Source organism: Psilocybe cubensis, chromosome 2, assembly GCF_017499595.1.
Source record: "Psilocybe cubensis strain MGC-MH-2018 chromosome 2, whole genome shotgun sequence".
NCBI lineage: Eukaryota > Fungi > Basidiomycota > Agaricomycetes > Agaricales > Agrocybaceae > Psilocybe > Psilocybe cubensis.
Window position 1 is genome coordinate 929,801 of NC_063000.1, and position 21,298 is coordinate 951,098.

A 21,298-nucleotide genomic window follows, 5' to 3' on the forward strand; every position below is an offset into this window, starting at 1 on the left:
AGTATAACCTACATGTAAAACACGTTCCATGACAGATGCAAGCTCAGATGCCTCCTCATTCATCCCTGCCGCGCTCTATCGGATGCACTGTGAGTTCAGCCCACCAACTTAAGGCAATATCAGCCATAGATAATACAAGCAAACTAAAAAAAAAAAATATCAACTGTGCTGTTTCTAGATTCAGCTGCGAACTGCCCCGCTTGAGTCCGAGTTCTCCAACTCAAATTGAGATACAGAATCGCTCAAGTAAGTAAGTTCGTCTTTTTGTTTTTTTGAGTTGCTTGGAATGGGGATCGGAATCGTCTTTGAAGGTGAGGTTTTCATTCAGATCGAATGTAATTGTTGTTGTTGTCGCGTACATGCATTTTGAGCTTGCTGTTGAGGTCGACAAGGGTACTACTGTTTTGACAAACACGATCAGAGAGGATCAGAGTTCAAGTTTGGTTGAAATATTCCCAAATACACTGAAAAGTCTCTCATAGGACGCTGAATTGGCCAAAACCCAGACAAAGTTGGGATGCAAAGGCAACAAAAATATTTAGGTGGTGGGGCGCCAGTATTGGTTATTAATCTCAAGACATGTAGCGGGTCACCGGTCAAGGTTGGCAGGACTAAAATATGATAATAAACATCTCTCTTGGCCAGTTGATGCCGTGGTTCGATTTTGGAATAGCGCTGATGGCATTGGCACTAAGTCAGCATTGACAGCCGAATGGATAACGCCATGACCGCTATGAGCAGTCACTAACCGTTTCTGACTTTGATTTTATGACCGTCATCCTTGAGCTGACCGCCCACCACCAGTGATTCAATTTCAACGACAGTTAGACGCCGAAGCCGGAGAAGACGGCCCGGATACCCGACACCATCGCGTTTCTTCGGCAAGTTCTTGACCATCCGGCGGCCTCATGGCGCTCACTGTGTCGTCCGCAACCACGGGTTCACTAGTACCATTGCCCACAATCCACTACATCGTGTATGTAACCTTGTCTTTGGAATACCTCTGGGTACAAATCGATCAGCAATCCGTCCTTCCGTCCTTTCCCAAACACCGTCGTAGGGCAGTATCAGTATCCAACTGCGTTTCAACTTTCCGGCGTCATGTCGACTTTAACGGATTCGGACTTGGAAGACAGATTTCAAAGTTTGGGGATACGAAAACGAACGTGTTCTATCGTGGATTTGCCTGCAGAAATCCTCATTTGCATTCTTCTCAATCTTGAATGGAGGGACGTGCTCAGACTTAGGCAGGTGTGTACAAATCATGAACTTGAAGTCACGGTGTTCTGCCCGGTTTCGCAGTAGCAGTAGCGCTGAAGCTGACATATACTCCCCCCCCCTCCCCCCTGCAACCAGATGAGCAAAGCGCTGAAAAACGCAACACACGACAAAGCCGTCTGGCTGCACTTATACGAGACATCGTTCCCCGGAATCCCAAAGCAGCTCGACTACCCATACGGGCTCTACACCGTCGCGGAGCTCGAGACCACCGTCGTGCGCGGGCTCAAAGCCAACGTGTCTTGGAGGAGCGGCGACGGGGACGGGCGGGTAGAGTGGGTCCAGCGGGACATCCCAGGAGAGGAGGAGATGGACCGCTTTTGGCTTTCAGACAGCGGGCGGTGGCTGGTGGTTTTGACATCCGTGGGGTCTGTGGTCTATCACGACCTGGATAATGCAGGTGTGCCGGGACGGACGCTGATATCTAGACCATCCGCGGCTGGGCAGGGTTCAGCTAGACGCCATATGACGACGCGCATGGCGGCGGACGTGTGTCCGCGCGCTTCAAATTCAAAGCTCGAGTTCAACCTTGCGCTGTACTTGAGCCAATCGCCAGGTTTTTATCCCTTTTTTTGCAACTGACCGTTTGATCGTGTGATATTGATGCGATTCCCCCTCTAACTCTAAAAAGAAGAATCACACTTTGAAGTGTGGAAGGTCCGTCTTCAACTAGAGAATGAAGGGGAGCTGCCAGTCTTGGTGGCTGAGAAATTGGCGTCGCTCGAGCGGGAATCTGAGGCACTGGTCTGCCATATATCCCTGCTTGGAGATGATCTCGCGTATTCTCAGACTCCATGGACAAACGAGAGTGCAGTCGTCACAGTCTTCAACTGGAAAACGGCGTCAACGCACTCTGAAGGATACAAATACCATAAGCAGGAAATGTATCCCGCCGAGTCAGGAGCGGTGGGTCTCCCTCACATACGTCCTTCATGAATCGTGCCGCTCATTTATTCGTCCATCTCACACTCGCATCATCCATTTTTATTTTTTTTTCAGCTCTACATCCCAGTGCATCTTCTCCCTGGGTCGCGAATATTCGTTATGACCAGCTACAGCATCCAGCTGTTCCACTACGGCGACGCGCATGGCCAGCCGTGCCTCGAGCTATGGCACCACAGACATGACTACGTCAAGGAATTCACCCTGTCAAAGCCCTATATCTGTCCAGAAACAAACAGCATACGGATTATAGTCAGCGAGATGCAGCGCGTTTTGGGGTGTATCATTCCATACTCGCTGTCCAAACCCTCCACCACTAGCACCGACACCGACACCGACGCGAATGCGTGGCCTTCATCCAGCGCGCTCCGCATGCCGTCCGGCTTTGTACTGCTATACGACCACGGCCAGACCTTTGAAAGGAAACGATGGCGAGCGGCCTTCGGATACCGGACAGGCATCGTGCATTGCGAGTCAGAGATCACTGGCAACTTTCAAAGGGGCGACTCAAAACTATACACATTGAGTTACTCATGGCCGGACGACGAGGATCCTCAGGTGAACCGTTCCGTGGGACGGATCAGGCCTGGAAGGTGGCAGGGATGGCAGGAGGGATACAATGAATTAACGGGTCGTGTTGTGATGTTCTCTTCTAACAGTGGGAGTTGTATATCTGTTTTGGAGCTACATTGGATGCAATCTTAGTGGCTGTGGCGAAGCGGTTTAAAAGTTTGACGCGGTGCATCGTGGAAAGGCTTACTATGTAATGTAGCGTCAGTACAGCCATTTTCCGCCCCGCATTACAGAATTGGTGTCTGGTCATCTAAAACCTCTCTCTTCAAAGATGAATAAATAGTAGAACCGAGGCAATAGTTAGTAGGGATACCAATCGAAAAATAGGATCTGATGAAGCGTGCGAAACTGAGTTACCAAGAAACAGTGGCCGGCTTTGAGGATCGATGGCGAGACGATGAAGATGCAGTAGGGGCCCCAAAAGTATACCATTTCTATGAACATTCAAGGAATTGGAAATTAGACGCGTAAACTTGACGCGTTCATTTTATGTGCGTACGTTGCCATGTGTTGAGAAATGGAAGCAGTAATATGGCCGTTCGGAGAGCTCGGTGCTAGCAAAGTAACGGTCTGGTGACTTCATGAAGTGCTAGGTTCTTTCTCTCCCAAACGTTCATATCGGTGGAGATCAGCGGAGATGCCCCCTTCATCATCCATTGACGATTTTAGAGCGATTTTGAGGTCTGCAAAAAAAATCATCATACTCTCTGGTGCTGGATTATCCGCGCCTTCAGGTCGGTTCGGCTTTAGGGATACTGGCAGGATGTTTGCTGATTTGCATGATTAGGGATTCAAACGTATCGTGGATCTGGAGACAAATCATTATGGTCGAACCCAGTCAGTGCAAATTTAAGTAAAGTAGTTTGTGCTGATACCGATGTGTAGTAGAACGCAGTGAAGTACTCCAAACATACCACGTTCGAAGAGGACCCCAGCGGTTCATGGCAATTTTACCACCATCGACGATTGGAGTGAGCCCTTCTTTTTTAATAATTCATACGCGTCTTAGATAGTACGGCAGATGCCTCAAGGCGAACCCTAACAAAGGCCATCTGGCACTCGCTGCCCTGAACATCCCATCTGTGGCGTCCCGCGTAATACCCTCAGCAACTTCGGTCCCACTGCACGTCACGCAAAACCTCGATGAGTTGGCTGTCCGTGCACTCAGAGTACTTCCCGAGTCCAGTAATGAGGGACAGAATAGACTCATACAAATTCACGGGTCGCTCTTTCGGACACGATGTCGGTCGTGCAAGCATGAGGAACAAAATTACAAGCCTTACTTAAGGTCATCCATGAAAAAGCTGGTTCGTGATGAGATAGCCGACATTGCGATTGGGGATTTGCCGCGCTGTGGTGGGGACGAGTGGGTCGGATCGAATAGGTATGGTCGATGTGGAGGTCTACTCAGGCCCGACGTTGTTTGGTTCGGCGAAGTGCCGCCTAGGATGGGCGAGATCGGGAGAGAAATGACAGCCTGCGACCTTCTCATTGTCGTCGGGACTAGTTCTATTGTAAGCGCCAATATAGGAGATGTGTGTGTGTGAACGAGTCTCACCCGTATATAAATGGACAGGTTCAGCCCGCAGCAGGCTTCGCATCCCAGGTCCAAGGTCATAGTGGCAAAGTCGCCGTGTTCAACCTTGATAGGTCAAACAACGACGACAAGGCAGATTTCTTGTTTTTAGGGAGCTGTGATACAACCTTACCCGAGGTCCTTGATGTTGGAGGTGACATTGCTGGTTTTGTGTGACGTTTATAGGTCAATGTAGAAAAATGACAGAGCGTGAAAAGCCAGTAGCGGCCAGCGCTTATTGGTTTGACAGGGGGAGAAGCAGGGACGGTAGATGATGAGATCAAATTAAAATGAATGCGCTGCGGGGGGATAAGGAAAGTTTTAGATGCGATATGTTTCATAGAAAAAGAGTAGGCGTTGGGAAAGAGAGAAGCCGAAAAGGGTCAAGCAGGGTAATGATTTGTCAGCAGGTGTTTCGCACGGCTGAGCATCGTCGGCAGCAACAACAAAGAGCCCTTGACCAGTGACCACAACAGTCTCCACGCCATCACCACGACGAAGACGACCGGAACTTGACTATCGGTGGCTCCTTCCTTCCTTTCTCTAGCTAGGTTTTGAACATCGGCTCGCCAATGCGATGTACTATCCTCAGCAATCCCCAGGCATCCAGCACAAGTTGTCCAACCACCACGACACCAATCCTTGGCGGTTGCCAATGCTCGTGCAGCAGCCAGGGCAGCAGTCGTCGGTAGGACCACCCCCACCCTCCCCAGGATATGCTCTCTACAACAATGGCGCAATTCAGCATCACCCAGGCCATCATCCTCTCCAGCACCCTCCCCTCCAACACCACCATCAAAGTTCTATGTCCCACTATCCATCACCACCAAACCAGCATACACACCAACAGCAACATCTAATTGCGGCCCAGGGATCGCCAGCTAGCACTACACCCGTCGCAACCCCTCAATGGCAGCAACAGCTTATGAAGTGCGAGGTACGTCGTTTGCATTCTTATTGACTTGTGTCCTGTTTATCTCTCGTTTCCTAGATGGTACGTGCATCCCGCTCACCACACCATAGAGCACGCGCAAGTGCTATGGCCTCACGAACTGTTGCCAAATCTGCTATCCCTATCACGAACCCAAACCTCATCAAACCTCCACCCACCCCAGAACAGTCCAACGGCGGTATGGGCGACGGTTCACCAGATGGTTCACCAGTAAATGGCAATGGAGTAGTCAATTCCCAGCGACCTTCAACTCCTGGGCTCACGACGGAGATTTCCCGGCCTACAGCGATCAAGCCACCTGAGAATACGTGGACATCACTAGACATGGGAGGGGTCAACATCAAGAATCTTCCTCCAACGTCTGGCCTGTTCTCATTCACATTCCTTATCAACCTCTACCTCAATCACAACGCCTTATCATCCGTACCCCTTGAGATTTCAAGGCTTCGTCATTTGGAGCTCCTTGATCTATCAGGAAACAACCTCAGTACCCTACCCCCGGAGCTCGGCATGCTCTCACAGCTGAAAGAATTTTATCTGTTCGACAACCAGCTCACCACAATCCCACCCCAATTCGGTAGTCTTCACCAACTGCAGACATTAGGAATCGAAGGCAATCCACTCGATCCATTGCTCAAGACCATGGTACAAAAAGATGGAACTCGAGCTTTAATCACTTACCTTCGAGATAACTGTCCTGTCGAAACCGATCCCCCTGAACGAGTTTGGAAACATCTCATTCCTCCACAGGACCAGGATGTCTTGGCGAAAGACCCGAATGTGGAGAGCGTCAGCATCATGTGCTACAACATTCTTTGCGAGCGGTGTGCGACGGAGAAGGTTTATGGGTACACGCCATCATGGGCCCTCGCCTGGTCTTATCGCAAGGGCCGAATCTTGGATGAAATCCTCAAGCACGACGTTGATATCATCTGCCTGCAAGAGATGGACATTGCGCAGTACGAGGACTATTTTACTGCCAATCTCAGTCAACACGGGTACGAAGGTGTATTCTGGCCGAAGTCGAGGTACAAGACCATGAAGGAGTCGGATCGCAGGCTCGTCGATGGTTGTGCGACGTTCTACAAGTCGGACAAGTGCGTGGCTAATTTTTCCGTTTTAATGACGTAATGAATAATTTGGTTCCTAGGTATAAGCTAGTAGAAAAGCATCTCCTCGAATTCAGCGCGTTGGCCATGCAACGTCAGGACTTTAAGAAGACCGACGACATGTTCAATCGTGTTCTGGGCAAAGACCACCTCGCCGTCATCTGTCTTCTAGAGAACAAGCACACCGGATCAAGGCTCATCGTGGCGAATACCCATATCCATTGGGATGCGGCGTATAGAGACGTCAAGTTGGTACAAGTCGCTTTGTTGGTCGAAGAAGTAGAGAAGATTGCCCATCACTTTGCGAAATACCCTCCACCACCGCCTGGATTCAACGGTATTATGCCACCCTCTTCGGAAGCATCGGCGTCATCTGGCGTGAATGGGATTGACGATTCCTCGGACGCAGCGAGTACATCGGCTAGTGCGGCTGACGAGTCATCAACACGGCCGTCGCCAACACCGGCACCTGTATACCGACCTCCACCCATCTACACTGACGGCAGCAAGATTCCGACCATTGTGTGTGGCGATTTCAACTCGTTGCTTACATCCGGTGTCTACGAATTCCTGAATACTGGCTCTGTGCCCCCAACGCATGAAGACTTCATGTCGCACACGTACGGTCGATACACAAGCGAAGGCATTCGACACCGATTAGGGTTGAAGAGTGCTTATTCTGCGCCTGGAGCACCTGCTGAGGCCTTGATTACGAACCACACACCCACATTCAAGGAGCATATTGATTATGTGTGGTACTCTGCGGCCAACATGGGCGTAAACAAGGTCTTAGGCGAGATTGATCCTGCGTATCTGGACAAGGTGGTGGGATTCCCGAACCCGCATTTCCCATCAGAGTGAGTGTTCTTGCCTATGGTAATTATCCAAACATTTATTGATTGACATATCCTTGTTAGCCATGTTGCGATCGCTGCTGAATTCCGGATCAAGCCTCCACGAGAAACTGCGCCGTCTCGACAGCCTTCTACGCCAACGTCGTCGTAGATTGAGACCTTATCGATTGAGGATGGGTTTATGTGCAAGGATGGAGGGTGCGATTAAGGCACGCACGTAATACACCATATTCTGTTCCGTCTCCACACTCGTTGTATAACATACAGTCTTGAGGGTTTTTTTATGATATTTGGTTTTCATTTCTGTTTTCTCAACCTTTCCTTTCTCTCTTCTATCCTGTCGTTCTCATCGCCACCCTTTTTTCTTTTCTCCGCCCTTCATTTCTGTGTTCGCCGAATATGGACGATCTGTCGTACAGAGAGTGTGTGTGGATGGTTTCGTGTATACGTTTTACGTTCGCTCCTTGTCGTGCCCCTTCGTTGGTATAATTCTTGCGTCTTCATCGTGTACTTTGGCCTATATATCTCTTCTCTTCTTTTTTGGCTTTTCTTTTTTTTTCTTTTACGCTCCTCATTTCTTTGTCCCTTCAGTCGTTGTATTGCTCGTTTTCTTTATTGTTGCGTTTTACCCTTTTACCCTCTTAACATTTCTCCTTTTTTCTTTCCTTCATTTCTTCTTCATTTTTCTCTCTCGTTTTATTAAGTTGTTTGTCAATTCTACTCACTTTGATATCTCTACATCGTCCAGCGATTTATGTGGTAAAGCCTTTGATCGGAGTTGTACACAACGACCTATTCTTCTTCGACTTCCCCCTGTTCTCTGCAGTTTCAACCCTTTTACTTTCATTCAAGTTTTCAGATTCTTTTGTTGTCCAAATGCTGTCCATTCGCCCCGTTTTCTTTTTTTTTCTTTATTTTCACGTTTCATTCCTGTTCAAATTCCTGTTCAAAACCCTCCCCTCAACTTATTTCTCTGTCATATCTCATCTTCCTCCCCGATCCCATACGTTGGTTTTGGTTTTAGTGTTTCCTCCCATTACTTCATGCACCCTATTAGTAAGTATTTAGTCAACGCATCCATTCATTCACTCCTCAAAATCTCACTCCCCATCGATCGACACCTTGTAACATTTGTTGTAGCGTTCTTTGTGTGCAAAGATAAAAAGGTTTTACTTTTCTCATGTTTAGTTCATGATTTCTCGGGTGGATTGAGATTGCTGGCCTGAATGTATGTGGTTGAGCGGCTTGAGCCCAAGGGTGCACAAGGGTGTGCACTGTGCACCCGAGAATCAGGTGATGAGGAAACCCCTAACCCCAGCCAAAAAAAAAAATAGACCCTGGAAAGCTTCCTAGGGTTCTCGCGAATTTGAGGCCCAAATTTTGGCATTTAATCGACCTCATTCCACTTCGTTAATGGGGAATGATCTGTTAATTACCCACTTTCTATACAAATACAGATCGACAAACCACATCGACTAATTTTCTTTTTGCTAACCCGTAAACACCCATCTCTTTTCTAATTACAACAAGAAGGGTTGGAAGGTCGAGCCGATGCTTCCAAACTTGATGTTGGAGAAGGTGACATTGACGCTGGGTCCACCGGAGGTGTCGAGTCCACCAGGGCAGCTTCCAGCTCCGGGACCGTCGAGCCAGGTCATTCCGCCTGATGGGTCATCCCAGAGACTGAAGACCAGAACCATGCCGGTATCGAAGGCCTTGCTCAATGGCTTCATGCCACCTGTCTCGTCGAACAGGTTAGAAGCACCCATGATTTTCCTCTGTGCGTCGCAGTATTGCGTTGAGACCGAGTTGAAGGGTGGCATGCCGGTCACATTAGTGGGTGGGGTCTGAATGACACGTCCATTCTGCACGTATAGACGACGGATCTCGGAGAGAGGTCCTGAGGGGCGGCCATTCTGAGTCAGGAATTGGGTGACGACGGTGAACTTCTTCCTGGTGTCGACAGCGAGACCGGGGCCGTAGAAGTTGGGGTGTCCTTGGTGGAAGGCGTTGAAGGCACAGCCATTGCCGTCGCATTGGCCTTGGCATCCTGCGCCGGAGCAGGTGTATGGTCCGTTAGACATACAACCGTGAGTGGTGAATGCGTTGGAGATCCTGTTGGCCTCCCAGATATCCATCTCATTGCAGCAGATACCATTGTTGGCCATGTTAGCCTATTACAATACATGTGTTAGTTTCAACCATTGATGGGATGTACAAAGATAGCACTGACAGTTCCATTAAAGAAGTTGTCTCCAGATGGACATTGGGCGTCACAGTATCCAGTACCGAACTTAGCGCCGGCCTTGTTTGAAGGTGCGTTTCCACCGTGTGCTTCCATCTCACTGAAGTATAATGCGGCGTTCATACCGCAAGCGACCTGGCTAAGATCAACGTCGAATGCAAACTCCTGTTGGTTGAGCTTGAACATTTGGTATGTTTTCTGATCGGGAGCGAGAAGGTAGATACGAGGGCCAGAATTGGTGACGGTGTTCAAGGTAAGTGTCACTGCATTACCGCTGGTGAAGACACCGGAGGAAGAGTAGTCGACACCTTCCACGGCACAGTTTTCGGCGCAGGTGAGGGGGTCAGGGCAGATCGTTGGATCCCAGTCGTTACCGTTGCGGCAGTTGGTGTATCCGCCAACATTGTGAGTCCACCTCCAGTTTGCATCGAGGGTGAGCGAGCCGTTAACCTTGCGGCATAAACCGGGGAGTGTACACTCTTCCCAGAGAAGGGGTGGGTTGACCTCCGCTGTGTTGGTGCCGATCTGTTGGGCGGTTACAGCCACGAGCACCGAAGAAAGGGCTACGAGAGAGCGTAGAGCTGTAAACATTTTGGTTTTGAGCGCAAGCTTGGAGGAACGACTCCACCACCAACACACCTTTTATATTGCGACGAAATATTCACGTATCTCAGCAGACGGATAATGTCCGCCAGTTCCAGGTCATAATTTTGTGTTTATGATGTTGACTGCCTCTATTTTTATCAGCGTTATGAAATTCATCCGGGGAGGAGGTGGTTAATGCTCACCTGGTTGTTTGTTAGAAGTTAAATTTCAGGCTGCTCGAGATTGCCAACGCAGGTCGACGCGCATAAGGGACGATTTGCTATAAATAACCTAGAGATTTTCCGAGGAAAATCACCTAGAGGTATTCACACTTTATGCTACTTTACCGAGTTTTGTTTTTTCACAGGACCTGTAAAGTCTAACATGAATCACCGAACATGCTGCGACGACGTCCCCGACAGCATTTTGAGCCTGCGCGGTTGCTTCCCGAGAACGCTCCGAGTTACGACCGGATACAATGGATGTTTGGTCTTCGACGTGGACACCACCATGTTCAGGTCAGGTTTTAGGGCGGAAATCGATGCGCTCTTGAGGTTTGCGGCTGAGAAATGGGGCAGAAGGATTGCTGAGCCATTTTGCCATCGTCGTGGTTCGAAGCCAAGATTTTTAAGTACCACGTGCTTGAGTAACAAGTTACAACATCGCGTCAACAAGCGAACAAACGCGTGCAAACTCAAAACAAACCATTATCCTACTCTTCAGCAACTCCCGTTACCCTTCCTCCATCCATAATGTTTAGCAACCTGCCCGAGTTCTCCCATGAATTTGAGTCACCGCCCCCATTGCACGATTTACCGAGGATAATGCCCTTCTTCTTTGTACCGCCCTTGGAAAATAAACCACAAAACCCCATAATGGAACACCTCGACTTGGAGCGGTTGAACTCGAACTTACCTCACCGGAACCTACAACCAAAACTGCCGCTTCCGGAAGAACTCGCATCGCTGATTTTGGACGACAACAGAATTAGAACAGAGGACAATTCATTCAGGCGGGTAGAGGAGTTATGGCGGGCTGCAGCTATAAGGAAACTTGGAGTTAAGGTATGATATTTCATTTGGAATAGGTTTAGTGACGCTTGAATGGATGATTTATGCGATAGAATGGACTGCTTTCATGGGATCGACTGCGCCAAAGTCATTCCACTCGGGCATCCCCCACCCCATTTCTGTCTGAACAAAGCAATGATGTATCTTCGTCAGTGAGATTCCAGTGAGTCCATTTAATCTCCTGTCAATTGTTATCTCATTATTATTAGTATTCAGCCTAAGCTATACAACCCCGCTGAAAACACGATACATGTGACGCAAAAAGAGTTACTCCTGAACTTGAAAATGACTGTTCTTGGGATTTCATCTCAATATCACATCTGGGAACCAACAACGGAGCGGTTCGTTCAGATTGGAGGAGGAGGCAGTGACGAAGATAGGAAAAGAGATTTCGTGCTTATTGATGGAGAGGATGAAGTCGTTAGCCATAGGTGAGTGAAATTTAACTCCTTGCAATAACAACAAATGTAATTTCTTTGTTGTGACAAAGCTTTATCAAAGGATTTTTGAAAATAGGTACGCTTTTACGTCGGCTAGAGACTTTCTTGTCCACGCTACGCTCAAGGTATTCAGCTTTTTCTTCTTTTTTCCGCTATACATAATTCACTGAATTTCGCAATCTGATTTGTAGGTCCGCGAAGGAGGGCCCTACAATACATTCTCTATCCCATTCACTCTCCACCATACTTGACTACCTCCGGGAAGTTCTTTCTAGATGTCAACCCAGCAATGATCAGATTATGGCCGACAATAAAATCTATCCGTTGTTGAATATTTGGAGTCACTATGAAATTTACGAAGAAATATTACATGCGCTATCGCAGCTTTTTGGCAGAGTAAGCGCATCCATTTTACTCTACACAAATTATAACGCATTGATGTTCATGGTTTGTTAGAATTACCAGCTCGCTCCGAAGGATTACCCTCCCTTTAATTTGGATCCTGTACCGCTACTATCGCACATATATGATCACGTCAACCAACACTTCGAGCGTCAATCATCTAGCCTTATTCGTGCCATATTAAGCTATATGCTGACAATTACATCTCAAGAGTACCTACAAGAGGTCGCACGCTCAGTTGGTTTTGGCGGTCGACTCCCTGAAAGTAGGTTAAAATCGGCAAGGAAACTCAAGGATGACCATAACTTCGAATTGGACGACGATGACAATGACGAAGAAGAGGATATTTTCGACCTCCTTGATAAGATCGAAACATCGTTCCCGAATTTTTTTCCCCAACGAATGCTCAATTTGTTACCTGCATCTCAGAAGTCTCTCGTCCTTCTGCAAATCGCGAAGCCCGATCATTTTTTATTGACATCATCTGCGAAAGCCTTCTCCGTCCGATGGTTCTGGTCAGCGAAAGAAATCCTGGCGTCATGGCATCGAACACCCTTATCACGAAGACCGTCTATAACACACTCTCCTCCAAATATCTTCCCTTCTACTTCACCTTCTAAGCCTAACATCCCGGATTTTCGTATTTTTGATCTCGAACCAGGAACCACTACTACGCCCAATCCCTCTATTCAAGTCAAGAATGAATCCTTTACAGTGCTTTCGAGGTTTATCCAAAGCTTTCCTGAAGAGCTCCCCTCTTTAGTACCGACATTTTCTGAACTCACATCGCTGGTGTTCCGAGATTTGACAGAACACTCTGCGAAGCTCTCTTCATCCTTGTTATCTCTCATCATCGACGAACCAGGGAATCTGAACTTTCATTCACACCTCGTCATACTCCGATCATATCTTCTAGTAGCAGCACCTTCATTCAAGTCACGCTTATTGAATGCACTTTTCTCCGATGCGGGTGAATATGAACTGGGAGGCTCATCAGCGCACTCAATCTCAGTCAGACATCATTCAAGAAAAACATCGAAGAATGCAGGCCAGCAACCGTGGGCTGTGGGTTTATCTCCGAATCTACTCGAACGTGAGATGTGGCCACCTGTTGGAGCAGACCTTAGCTTTTTCTTGCGAACGGTAATCGTTGACTCCCTGGACAAAGGAAAAGAAACAGAAGATGGAAAGATGGAGCGAGAGCAGGTTGTGGAAGAGGCTGGGTGGAGGCTCGGTTTTGCCATCCGCGATTTACCGACTGGGTCGGGACGCGATAAATGGCTGGACCCTTTGAGTGAGTCCAGTTGACTCTTGGTACTTTTCCCTGTCACTTATTCGCCTTTCTCTAGGTATTGAGTGCGTACGGTACACCTTTGAGATTATCATGTCTTTCTAAATGACTTGTCAAGGGCGCTCGACTTTCTGTATATGGATTATAAACCACCACATTTGATGGAAATTCTGATATCCCCTGACATTCTCGCGAAATATCAGAGGATGTTCACATTCATAATGAGGATCTTCCGAGGTATATTTCTTCTTCCATTTGCGTAGTGTGTTTGATAGGTTGATTTGGATTCCAGTTGAAAGCGCGTTGAAGTCCTTGTTCAGGATGTCCACACACCGAAATATTGCAATTACCCTTTTCCCGACATTATCCCAATCGAGAAAACTGCTCCTACACTTCCGTTTTGTATCCCAAGCCTTCGTATCAAGTCTTTCAGGCTATGTATTTGACACTGCTATCGGCGGCAATTTCGACCCCTTTTTAGCCCAGCTTTCTGGACAGCATTTGGAAACCGAACTTTCCCATGACGCAGATCCAGCAGTACAGGGCGCTAAGTTCAACGACGTTTTTGAACTATCCCAGCGACATTCTGCTCTATTGGATGATGTACTTAGTGCATGCCTTTTGAGGTCTGGTCAAAGAGGCGTAGGAGATTTGCTTCGCCATTGCCTAGAGTTGGTGTTGGAATTCACCATTGTCGTTGGAGAGTTGCATCGAGGGCGTATTGAGGAGTATCAAGCTGCACCGATGATTGAAGAACTATTCAAGAAGTATTGTACTAAGATGACTATGCTCGTAAGTCCTGTTTGATGTCAGTAGACATGGCATAAATAACGAATCACACAGACGAAAGTCCTAAAAGGTCTAGTTGATAAAGGCTCGACATCCTCAAGTTTGCCTTTCGCCACCTACCTGCATGGCAGCCATGCTCCTACTGGAGGCTTGGAAGCATTGTATCATCTATTGGTCCGCATTGATCTCACCAGTTGGTGGAGCAACCACAACAACCTTTCCGCCAGAAGATAAAGCGGTCCTTTAATCAGGTATACATATTTCACAGCTATATAAATATCATAAATAACATCCTCAGACTAAGTCAGGTTAGAATATATCTTTCATTTTATCTAGATCTGCAATCAGTCTTTCCGAACCATGCTCACCATCGTTGAGTTCTGCAAATTTCCTCAAGACCGTCTCGACACTCTTCCAGATACGTTCATGTGGTCGAGCTTGACACAGAAGCAACAAAGATGGCACCCAGATTTCCGCTATTTCTTCCAACCACCATCGACGCGCGTCTATGACTGCGATAAGAATTATGAAGAAATCAGACTGAAATATTGCATCGAATTGCTTCTCGATAGCCGGTGGGTGAGATGGGCAAAGCGTTCCCACTGTGGAGGATGAGGCGCTACTATGAATGAATATACACAATGTGCGTATACATTCTATTTGAAGGCGGCGACTGTCGGTTTCACCTGCGTGTGCCGAACGAAGTAACGCTGGGACTCCATTTTCTTCTGCGAAACTACGTACAACCGAGCTGGGACAGTTTGTGAGGAGTCGTTCTAACAGACGTATGGAGGATATGGCGATGTTTACGTCATTTGAATTAGCCAGCGTTTGAACCAGGGTTTTGACGAATAATGGATGTTGGTCTTCCGTGATTTTTACAGGTGGGTAGAGTATCTGCAGGATATCGGCAAGAACGGAATCTGGTACGACACCTACGCCGACTCGGCCTTCGAGGTAAAGTTTCGACAAGCCTTGCCTCGCTATGTCTTTTACGTGAGTTGGGAAATATTCCGACATAAACGCAGGGGCAGCAAGACGAGAGAATTCTGTGACTGTGAAATCCAGTAACTCGCCTTCAACACCAAAGCGGCATGGATCACGGATAATAGCAGCCAGCGATGGAATGGCTATTTTGTGAAAATTAAAATATCTCTTTTTCTCGTCCCAGAGGGAAACCGCGTTTACTTCTCCGACAGTCAGCGAATGCAAAATTGCAGCTATTGTTGTGTGGTTCTGTGAACCAGATTGATCGGTCGCTCGTTGCAGCAGTTGGAGAAGAATAGGGACAGATTTGGCAGTGATATCGTTGACCACTGCTTTATGCAGCTCCCAGCTCAATGTGCACTCAAGGAATGTTTCAAGAAGCCACCGTTGACTTAGTTCGCTATATTTCTGGTCACCTATGGCCAGTTGGCTCAGATGAGAGAGAAGGGAGAGATGGGAACTTCGAGATTCCGGGGAATCCAGTGCCCAGGTGCAGGTTGCAATGGCATTTATGTGCAGGTCAGTCGATCCGTCCCGAAGTGTGTGAAGAGGTCTCCGAAGGTCTTGTGGCCATGTATGGGATGTTCCGTGTGTTAGTCGGATCCATGCTCGACAGTACCCTTCTGCACTTTCGGCGTCCGCGACATGCCACTGGCTATCAAAGGAAATATCACGGCGAAAACAGTTGTTGAAATGTTGTAGAACCATTGGTATGGCACCGGCTTCGCGAAGGACGTGAAAGGCAGCAAAATCATAGGGAAGTCCTCCGATGGATTTTAGTGTGGCTGCAATGATATCGTCGTTCGTACATTGTTGTAATAACCATACGAGGCAGTGCGCGTCCATGTCGTCATCAGAACTTGGAGTTATATGGCCTATGACAGTGCGTCTACGCCAAATAGAATGAGTATTCGAACCTAGTTGGGTAGTATAAATTCCTCACGCGGCTCGAATGGGCAGGATTGCGGTCCTTTCAAGATCAAGTAACTTTGTGGGGCCGTCGTATCGTGTCACCCAGCGGCGTAGCTCCTCAGATATGGGATGCTGATATGGGCAATCCGGATTCGTCAAAGACATCCACATTGATCCAGCATAGAATATGTAAGCCAGAGCAACGATAGTAAATGTGGCAATGACTATGCCCAAGTCTCCAGACCACAATAACATTATGATTCCAGCAAAAAATAGGAGTAAAGCAATATGAAGTAGCATAGGTAAAGCATTGATGACAAAAAAGACGTGCCAATTTTGCAGTTGGAGGTATCGCTGCTGGCGTCTGCGCGCGCGGTAGCGAGGAGACCCCGATACATTTGGTATGGGCTGTATCCACTGTTTGGCCAGCATTGATACCAAGGCAGCCGAGAGACTGAAAGATAGCGCCGCAAACCACAAACCGTTAACCCATCGTATCTGAGAAGCAGAAGGAGAGTTGGATCCTGGTGGAGTTGGGATACTGATATTTGTATCGCTAATATTCAACGAGGAACTACGAAGATCTGAGATAAGTGTCAAAAGGAGGGCATTGGTTGTATCCGATGGGCTAGGCAGCATCTGTTGGTAGGACTGAATGATAAAAGTGGTCAAAACCGCTGAGAATAATCCCGTCTTAGGGGTATATTCTTATTCTATCGGTCGCATTTGGATTCTTACAAGTTTTACAACTCACAAAAACAAGGAGAACGTCGATTCCCCGGTTACATCCGTCTATGACAGCGGCATCTACTTTGGCTGACTCGTCGTTGTATATATACCAGATTTGTGCATGTTCTCCGGCTTCGGAACCATGCTCGTCCCAATGATTGAGGTCTGTTCCAAATCCTTTAGATAATTGTATCTAATTGGTGAACAGTCAAAATAACATAAGAACACATATGATACTCACTATGTTCGTCACTATCAGCAAATTGAGAAAAAGTGTATTGAGGTGCTGGACTAGCGGTGTAGTAAGTTTGCTGGATCCATCGGTGCAAAGAACAAAGATGGTCATTGCGCAAGTCAATATATAAGCCAGGTGTTAACTCTCACCCAGGAGCTACTGGGGTTAAGCATTCTTTTAAGGGGAACCTTATGCATGAATTTGCTATCTGCCATTTTGCTCATCAAAGAGAAGTTTAACGTTCTGCTCCACTCCGTGTTACTAAGGGACTCGCAAACCAACAGTACATTAAGGGATTTAACACACTTTAGAAAATTGGTCGGAGATTCCGGCTATTTGCGTTTATGAACCAACAATGATCAGTATCAGACAAGTTTGCAGCATCGGACAAGATTGAGTGTTCGTGGATGAGAGAGAGTTTTGTTGGTGGCGGAACCATGAATCGACAATCCACGTGACTACCATTCAAAACTCCCACAACTTCAAGACTTCAAGAAGGATTTGTATTGTAATGGATTATTCTATACACACTGATGGTTATTATAGGAAGGAATGGACAAGAATAGATGGGTGACACAACAAGAAAACATTGTGAAAACATGTCCAAGAAAATAAGGCGATGAAAGCATTCCAGTGGCTCCAAATTTGAGTAGTTTGTTTTATTTCTTAGGGTTGGGATTAGGTAGTTGAGGGTTGGGTGTAGGGGTTAGGGGTTAGGGATTAGGGATTAGGGATTAGGGATTAGGGATTAGGGTTGTTGAGTATATGTACAAAGCGCGCGAGAGCGCGCGCGATGTACATTGAGACGCGACATGACAAGGTAGTCACGTGACTCTGTCCGGCGGATGTCGGGCGGACACGCGGACACCCATTCGGTCTCACTAATTCAGCTTGGCTCGATGGGCTCTCTGAACTGCACTCTTGCTACCATCATTCATGAAATTCCTTTCGACGAGGTGTCCTTGCTTTCCTCACTATATTTCTCTAACATCACCCGCCTGTGCTCCAGGTTTATTTTCGGACAACATGTTTCCAACGTTGACGAAGTGGGCACTGATAATAGTAGCATTGCACTGATCAGTGATATACACGGCCACCCACGAAATCAGCACAATCTCCGGAACAACGTTAGCCTGTTTGCTAAAGTGTCACTCGCAGCAGCAAGTTACCCTTTGCAATGTACCATTTCCTCCGATCTGCCCTCTCTTCGGGACAATATTGACTCCTTTAGGCCATACGACGCAACTAACGGATGTTATAATAGATCTAGTGGACAGTTCGTGAGATAGTGCTCAGGTAATAGTATTAACGGACATTAAATCTAACCTAAGCTAGCAGTGATAACTTGTGCTGGCAATCCGATAACCCATCAGTGTACATCATGTCGCGCTGATGGTGTCCGATTTACCTGTAAAGAGAGGCATAGAAGATATATACTACGAAAATTACTGGAGTAGGTGTCCTTCATGCTGTAATCCAACGACTGTTTTTAAATGACCGTTTGTTCAAAGATTTATAAATTTATCAGTGATTCCAATACACACTGCCGCGCCAGCTGCCGCGCCCACCTGTCTTTATCAACATTCTCAACATACCAGGTGCACAAGTCCACTGGATGTCGTGTGTACATTGATCAAAGAAGCCCCACACAAATATGTGGGTCTAAGATGGTTGTAGATGATCGGAGATTGGTCCATTCGGCATTCTGTATTCTGAACAGATATAAAGGAGGCGAAGCGATTAGATTCCTTAACCGACCACTACTTCCTGCTACTCCAACAAAGATATGGAAAGGGCCAAGAAAGGACTCAAGGGCATAGTTGATGGAGTTTCCAAGATGGAGCTCAACGATGCCAAACGCAAAGGGAAACGATTCCGTGAAAGACTGGCCAAGCAACAAGCCACTGGAGAATCTTTACCGCATGCTAAAGCCGGCCTTATTGTCTCCGAGCAGCTCGATAATGCTCTCAAACAGTGCGTCGCAGAGGTAGAAAGCATCATCCAACGATGCCGCGCTACAAACCGTAAATTCAGGTAACCGCCGGCATTACTTATTTTCAGTCGTATAAAAGATACATTGATCTATCTGATAGGGACATCGAGTTTGATCTAGAGAAGGATCAAGAACAGTGCCGATTCGGGCTTCCGGGAGAAGACGAAATTATTGTACCTAGGCCCCGAGTAGCTGTGAAGCGCGTCACAGAAATATTCGACAATCCAGTGTTTTTTGGACCGAACGGACCCAAAGCAAGTGCTGTACGCCAAGGCAGTCTGGGCGATTGTTGGTTTTTGGCAGCATTATCCGCAATTGCTACAGTCGACTCGGGCGCTCTGTTGCGGAAGCTATGTGTAGCTGTAAGTTTGAATAACTGTTTTATGATACTCCAAAGTCTAATTGACTTTAGCATAACGAAGAGGTCGGTGTATACGGCTTCATATTTTTCCGCGACTGCTATTGGCAGTCAGTCATTGTCGATGAGTACGATTATTTTCTAAAGCATTGGCACCTACTGATGCGTTTTGTTCTTCTTTATTATAGTTTCCTTCTTTGGTCTATGCCCAAATTTGATGAGCTAAAAGAAGAGGAAAAACGCCTATACCACTATAATCGCGAAAACTATCATAACGTTGTTGAGAAAAGTGGTCAAGGTCTTCTATACGCACGCTCTGGGACAGTGGGGGAGACTTGGGTTCCCCTCATTGAGAAGGCATATGCTAAGCTCCACGGAGACTACGCCTCTCTTGACGGAGGCTTTTTGGCCGATGCCATTGAGGACCTTACTGGGTATTGTTATATCACCATCATCTTTGGTTGAGGTTTGATATTTATTTGCATAGGGGAGTCGCAACCTCGTTCCAAACGGCTGATCTTCTCAGTCAAGACAAGTTTTGGCGCAACGAACTTCAACACAATGAACTTCATATGCGCTTGTTTGGCGTGTCTCTCGATCTTGATGAAACTCACAGCCAGCGCAGCGACCTCCAGATTCAAGGGCTTCTCCCTGGACATGCATACTCGGTTATGCGCGTTCACGAGTGTCGCGGCAAGCGATTTGTTGTGGTGCGTAATCCATGGGGGGAGAGTGAGTGGACGGGAGCATGGGGAGACGGGTCGAAGGAATGGACCAACGAATGGCTTTCTGCACTCCCAGAACTTGGGCATTCATTCGGAAACGACGGCCAGTTCTTGATGGAGTGTGAGTCTGCGTTTTTTGGCGGCAAAAAGAGTCTCATAATATTTTGATTTTTGTAGACAAGGACTTCTTAACTGTGTTTTCTCAGATCGACAGGGCCACTATATTCGACCCTAGCTGGAGCATGTCCTGGTATTGGATAAGTATTTCGCCTCAACCGTTGACACGTTTATGGCTCTATGGAGACATCCAATGTAAGAGTCGTATGCCCGCCCTCAGCGCTGAGTCTAACTGTATCCTCAGTCCATTTATCGGTTGATCGGGATACCCCTGCCGTTCTCGTCCTCTCTCAGATAGACACCCGATACTTCCGTAACATGCAGGACACCGAATGGCACCTGGATTTCATTGTCCACAGAATCGAAAATTCGGCACTTTCAAAACCCCTTGCTACTTCTGGTATTAGCTTAGGGAGCAGGAGAAGCGTCTCCTGCGAATTGACGCTCGAAGAGGGAGAATACGTCATTTTAGTAAGGGTCATTTAAACTGGAGTCACACATGATATAAGACTGATTTATTTATCGCTCTAGCCTAGGATTGAAGCTGCTTACAGCTTTATTACACGCAAAAGAAATCGTGTTCTAAAGGAAATGAGCATGTCGTGGGCTAGGGTGTTACCTCAAAGTAAATGATTTTGAATCGGTGAATGTAACTATGCTTACTTCTCGATTGCACTTCTACAGGCGACGATGAAGAAGAAAAGATGGAAGAGTAAGTTCCGACATACGGCATCATGATCTGATATCTGATATTTATGTCAGGGATGTAGCGGAGACGGATCTCCCCACGATAACTCGTCAGCCATCCTTCTTCAGCTCAGAGACACCAGAGGACGAGGAGAATTCAGAGAATAATGAAGATGAAAAACAAGATGAAGAAGTTCAAGAATCAAAATCGGAAGGTGGAGACGCACCCCCCGCTACGCAAGGCTACATACAGGTCACTACACCGCCTCTGTTCTTGGGTATGCGAGTGTATACCCAAAATGGGGCGGTAGCAAAGGTCTTTGGCAGGGCCATGGATTATTAACACCCCCATGAATAGCAAGGTTCCCGTTATATTGACAACAGATAAGGTCATCTTTCCTCGACGGGGTCGTTCCCCTTTCATGTATTCCTGCCTCCGAGTTTCTCTT

General features: G+C 47.2%; 5 protein-coding genes across 5 annotated transcripts; 3 read left to right on the top strand and 2 right to left on the bottom strand.

Annotated features, from left to right (window-relative positions):
- Positions 1-1,101: 1,101 nt before the first annotated feature.
- JR316_0001796 (CCR4-Not complex 3'-5'-exoribonuclease subunit Ccr4) lies at positions 1,102-7,435 on the top strand (the record flags this gene model as incomplete). Its single annotated transcript, XM_047887596.1, has 13 exons — positions 1,102-1,251; positions 1,357-1,834; positions 1,910-2,184; positions 2,278-2,693; positions 3,421-3,527; positions 3,581-3,630; positions 3,682-3,764; positions 3,815-4,307; positions 4,370-4,523; positions 4,921-5,306; positions 5,361-6,418; positions 6,472-7,287; positions 7,348-7,435. 13 exons carry the CDS (start codon positions 1,102-1,104, stop codon positions 7,433-7,435), a joined length of 4,554 nt encoding a protein of 1,517 aa, XP_047752519.1.
- Positions 7,436-8,804: 1,369 nt separating this feature from the next.
- On the bottom strand, positions 8,805-10,120 carry JR316_0001797 (putative 1,4-beta-D-glucan cellobiohydrolase B; the record flags this gene model as incomplete). Its single annotated transcript, XM_047887597.1, has 2 exons — positions 8,805-9,458; positions 9,518-10,120. 2 exons carry the CDS (start codon positions 10,118-10,120, stop codon positions 8,805-8,807), a joined length of 1,257 nt encoding a protein of 418 aa, XP_047752520.1.
- Positions 10,121-10,989: 869 nt separating this feature from the next.
- Positions 10,990-14,340, top strand: JR316_0001798 (uncharacterized protein; the record flags this gene model as incomplete). The annotated part of the gene is made up of 10 exons (XM_047887598.1): positions 10,990-11,178; positions 11,238-11,347; positions 11,394-11,615; positions 11,675-11,749; positions 11,816-12,020; positions 12,081-13,320; positions 13,376-13,382; positions 13,436-13,554; positions 13,610-14,109; positions 14,161-14,340. The coding sequence occupies 10 exons, from the start codon at positions 10,990-10,992 to the stop codon at positions 14,338-14,340; spliced, it is 2,847 nt and encodes a 948-aa protein (XP_047752521.1).
- Positions 14,341-14,415: 75 nt separating this feature from the next.
- Positions 14,416-17,080, bottom strand: JR316_0001799 (uncharacterized protein; the record flags this gene model as incomplete). The annotated part of the gene is made up of 4 exons (XM_047887599.1): positions 14,416-15,982; positions 16,037-16,656; positions 16,760-16,927; positions 16,976-17,080. The coding sequence occupies 4 exons, from the start codon at positions 17,078-17,080 to the stop codon at positions 14,416-14,418; spliced, it is 2,460 nt and encodes an 819-aa protein (XP_047752522.1).
- Positions 17,081-18,755: 1,675 nt separating this feature from the next.
- JR316_0001800 (Calpain-1 catalytic subunit) lies at positions 18,756-21,192 on the top strand (the record flags this gene model as incomplete). Its single annotated transcript, XM_047887600.1, has 10 exons — positions 18,756-19,003; positions 19,063-19,324; positions 19,375-19,430; positions 19,509-19,754; positions 19,808-20,166; positions 20,223-20,357; positions 20,407-20,633; positions 20,694-20,787; positions 20,847-20,874; positions 20,925-21,192. The coding sequence occupies 10 exons, from the start codon at positions 18,756-18,758 to the stop codon at positions 21,190-21,192; spliced, it is 1,923 nt and encodes a 640-aa protein (XP_047752523.1).
- Between the last annotated feature and the right edge of the window lie 106 nt (positions 21,193-21,298).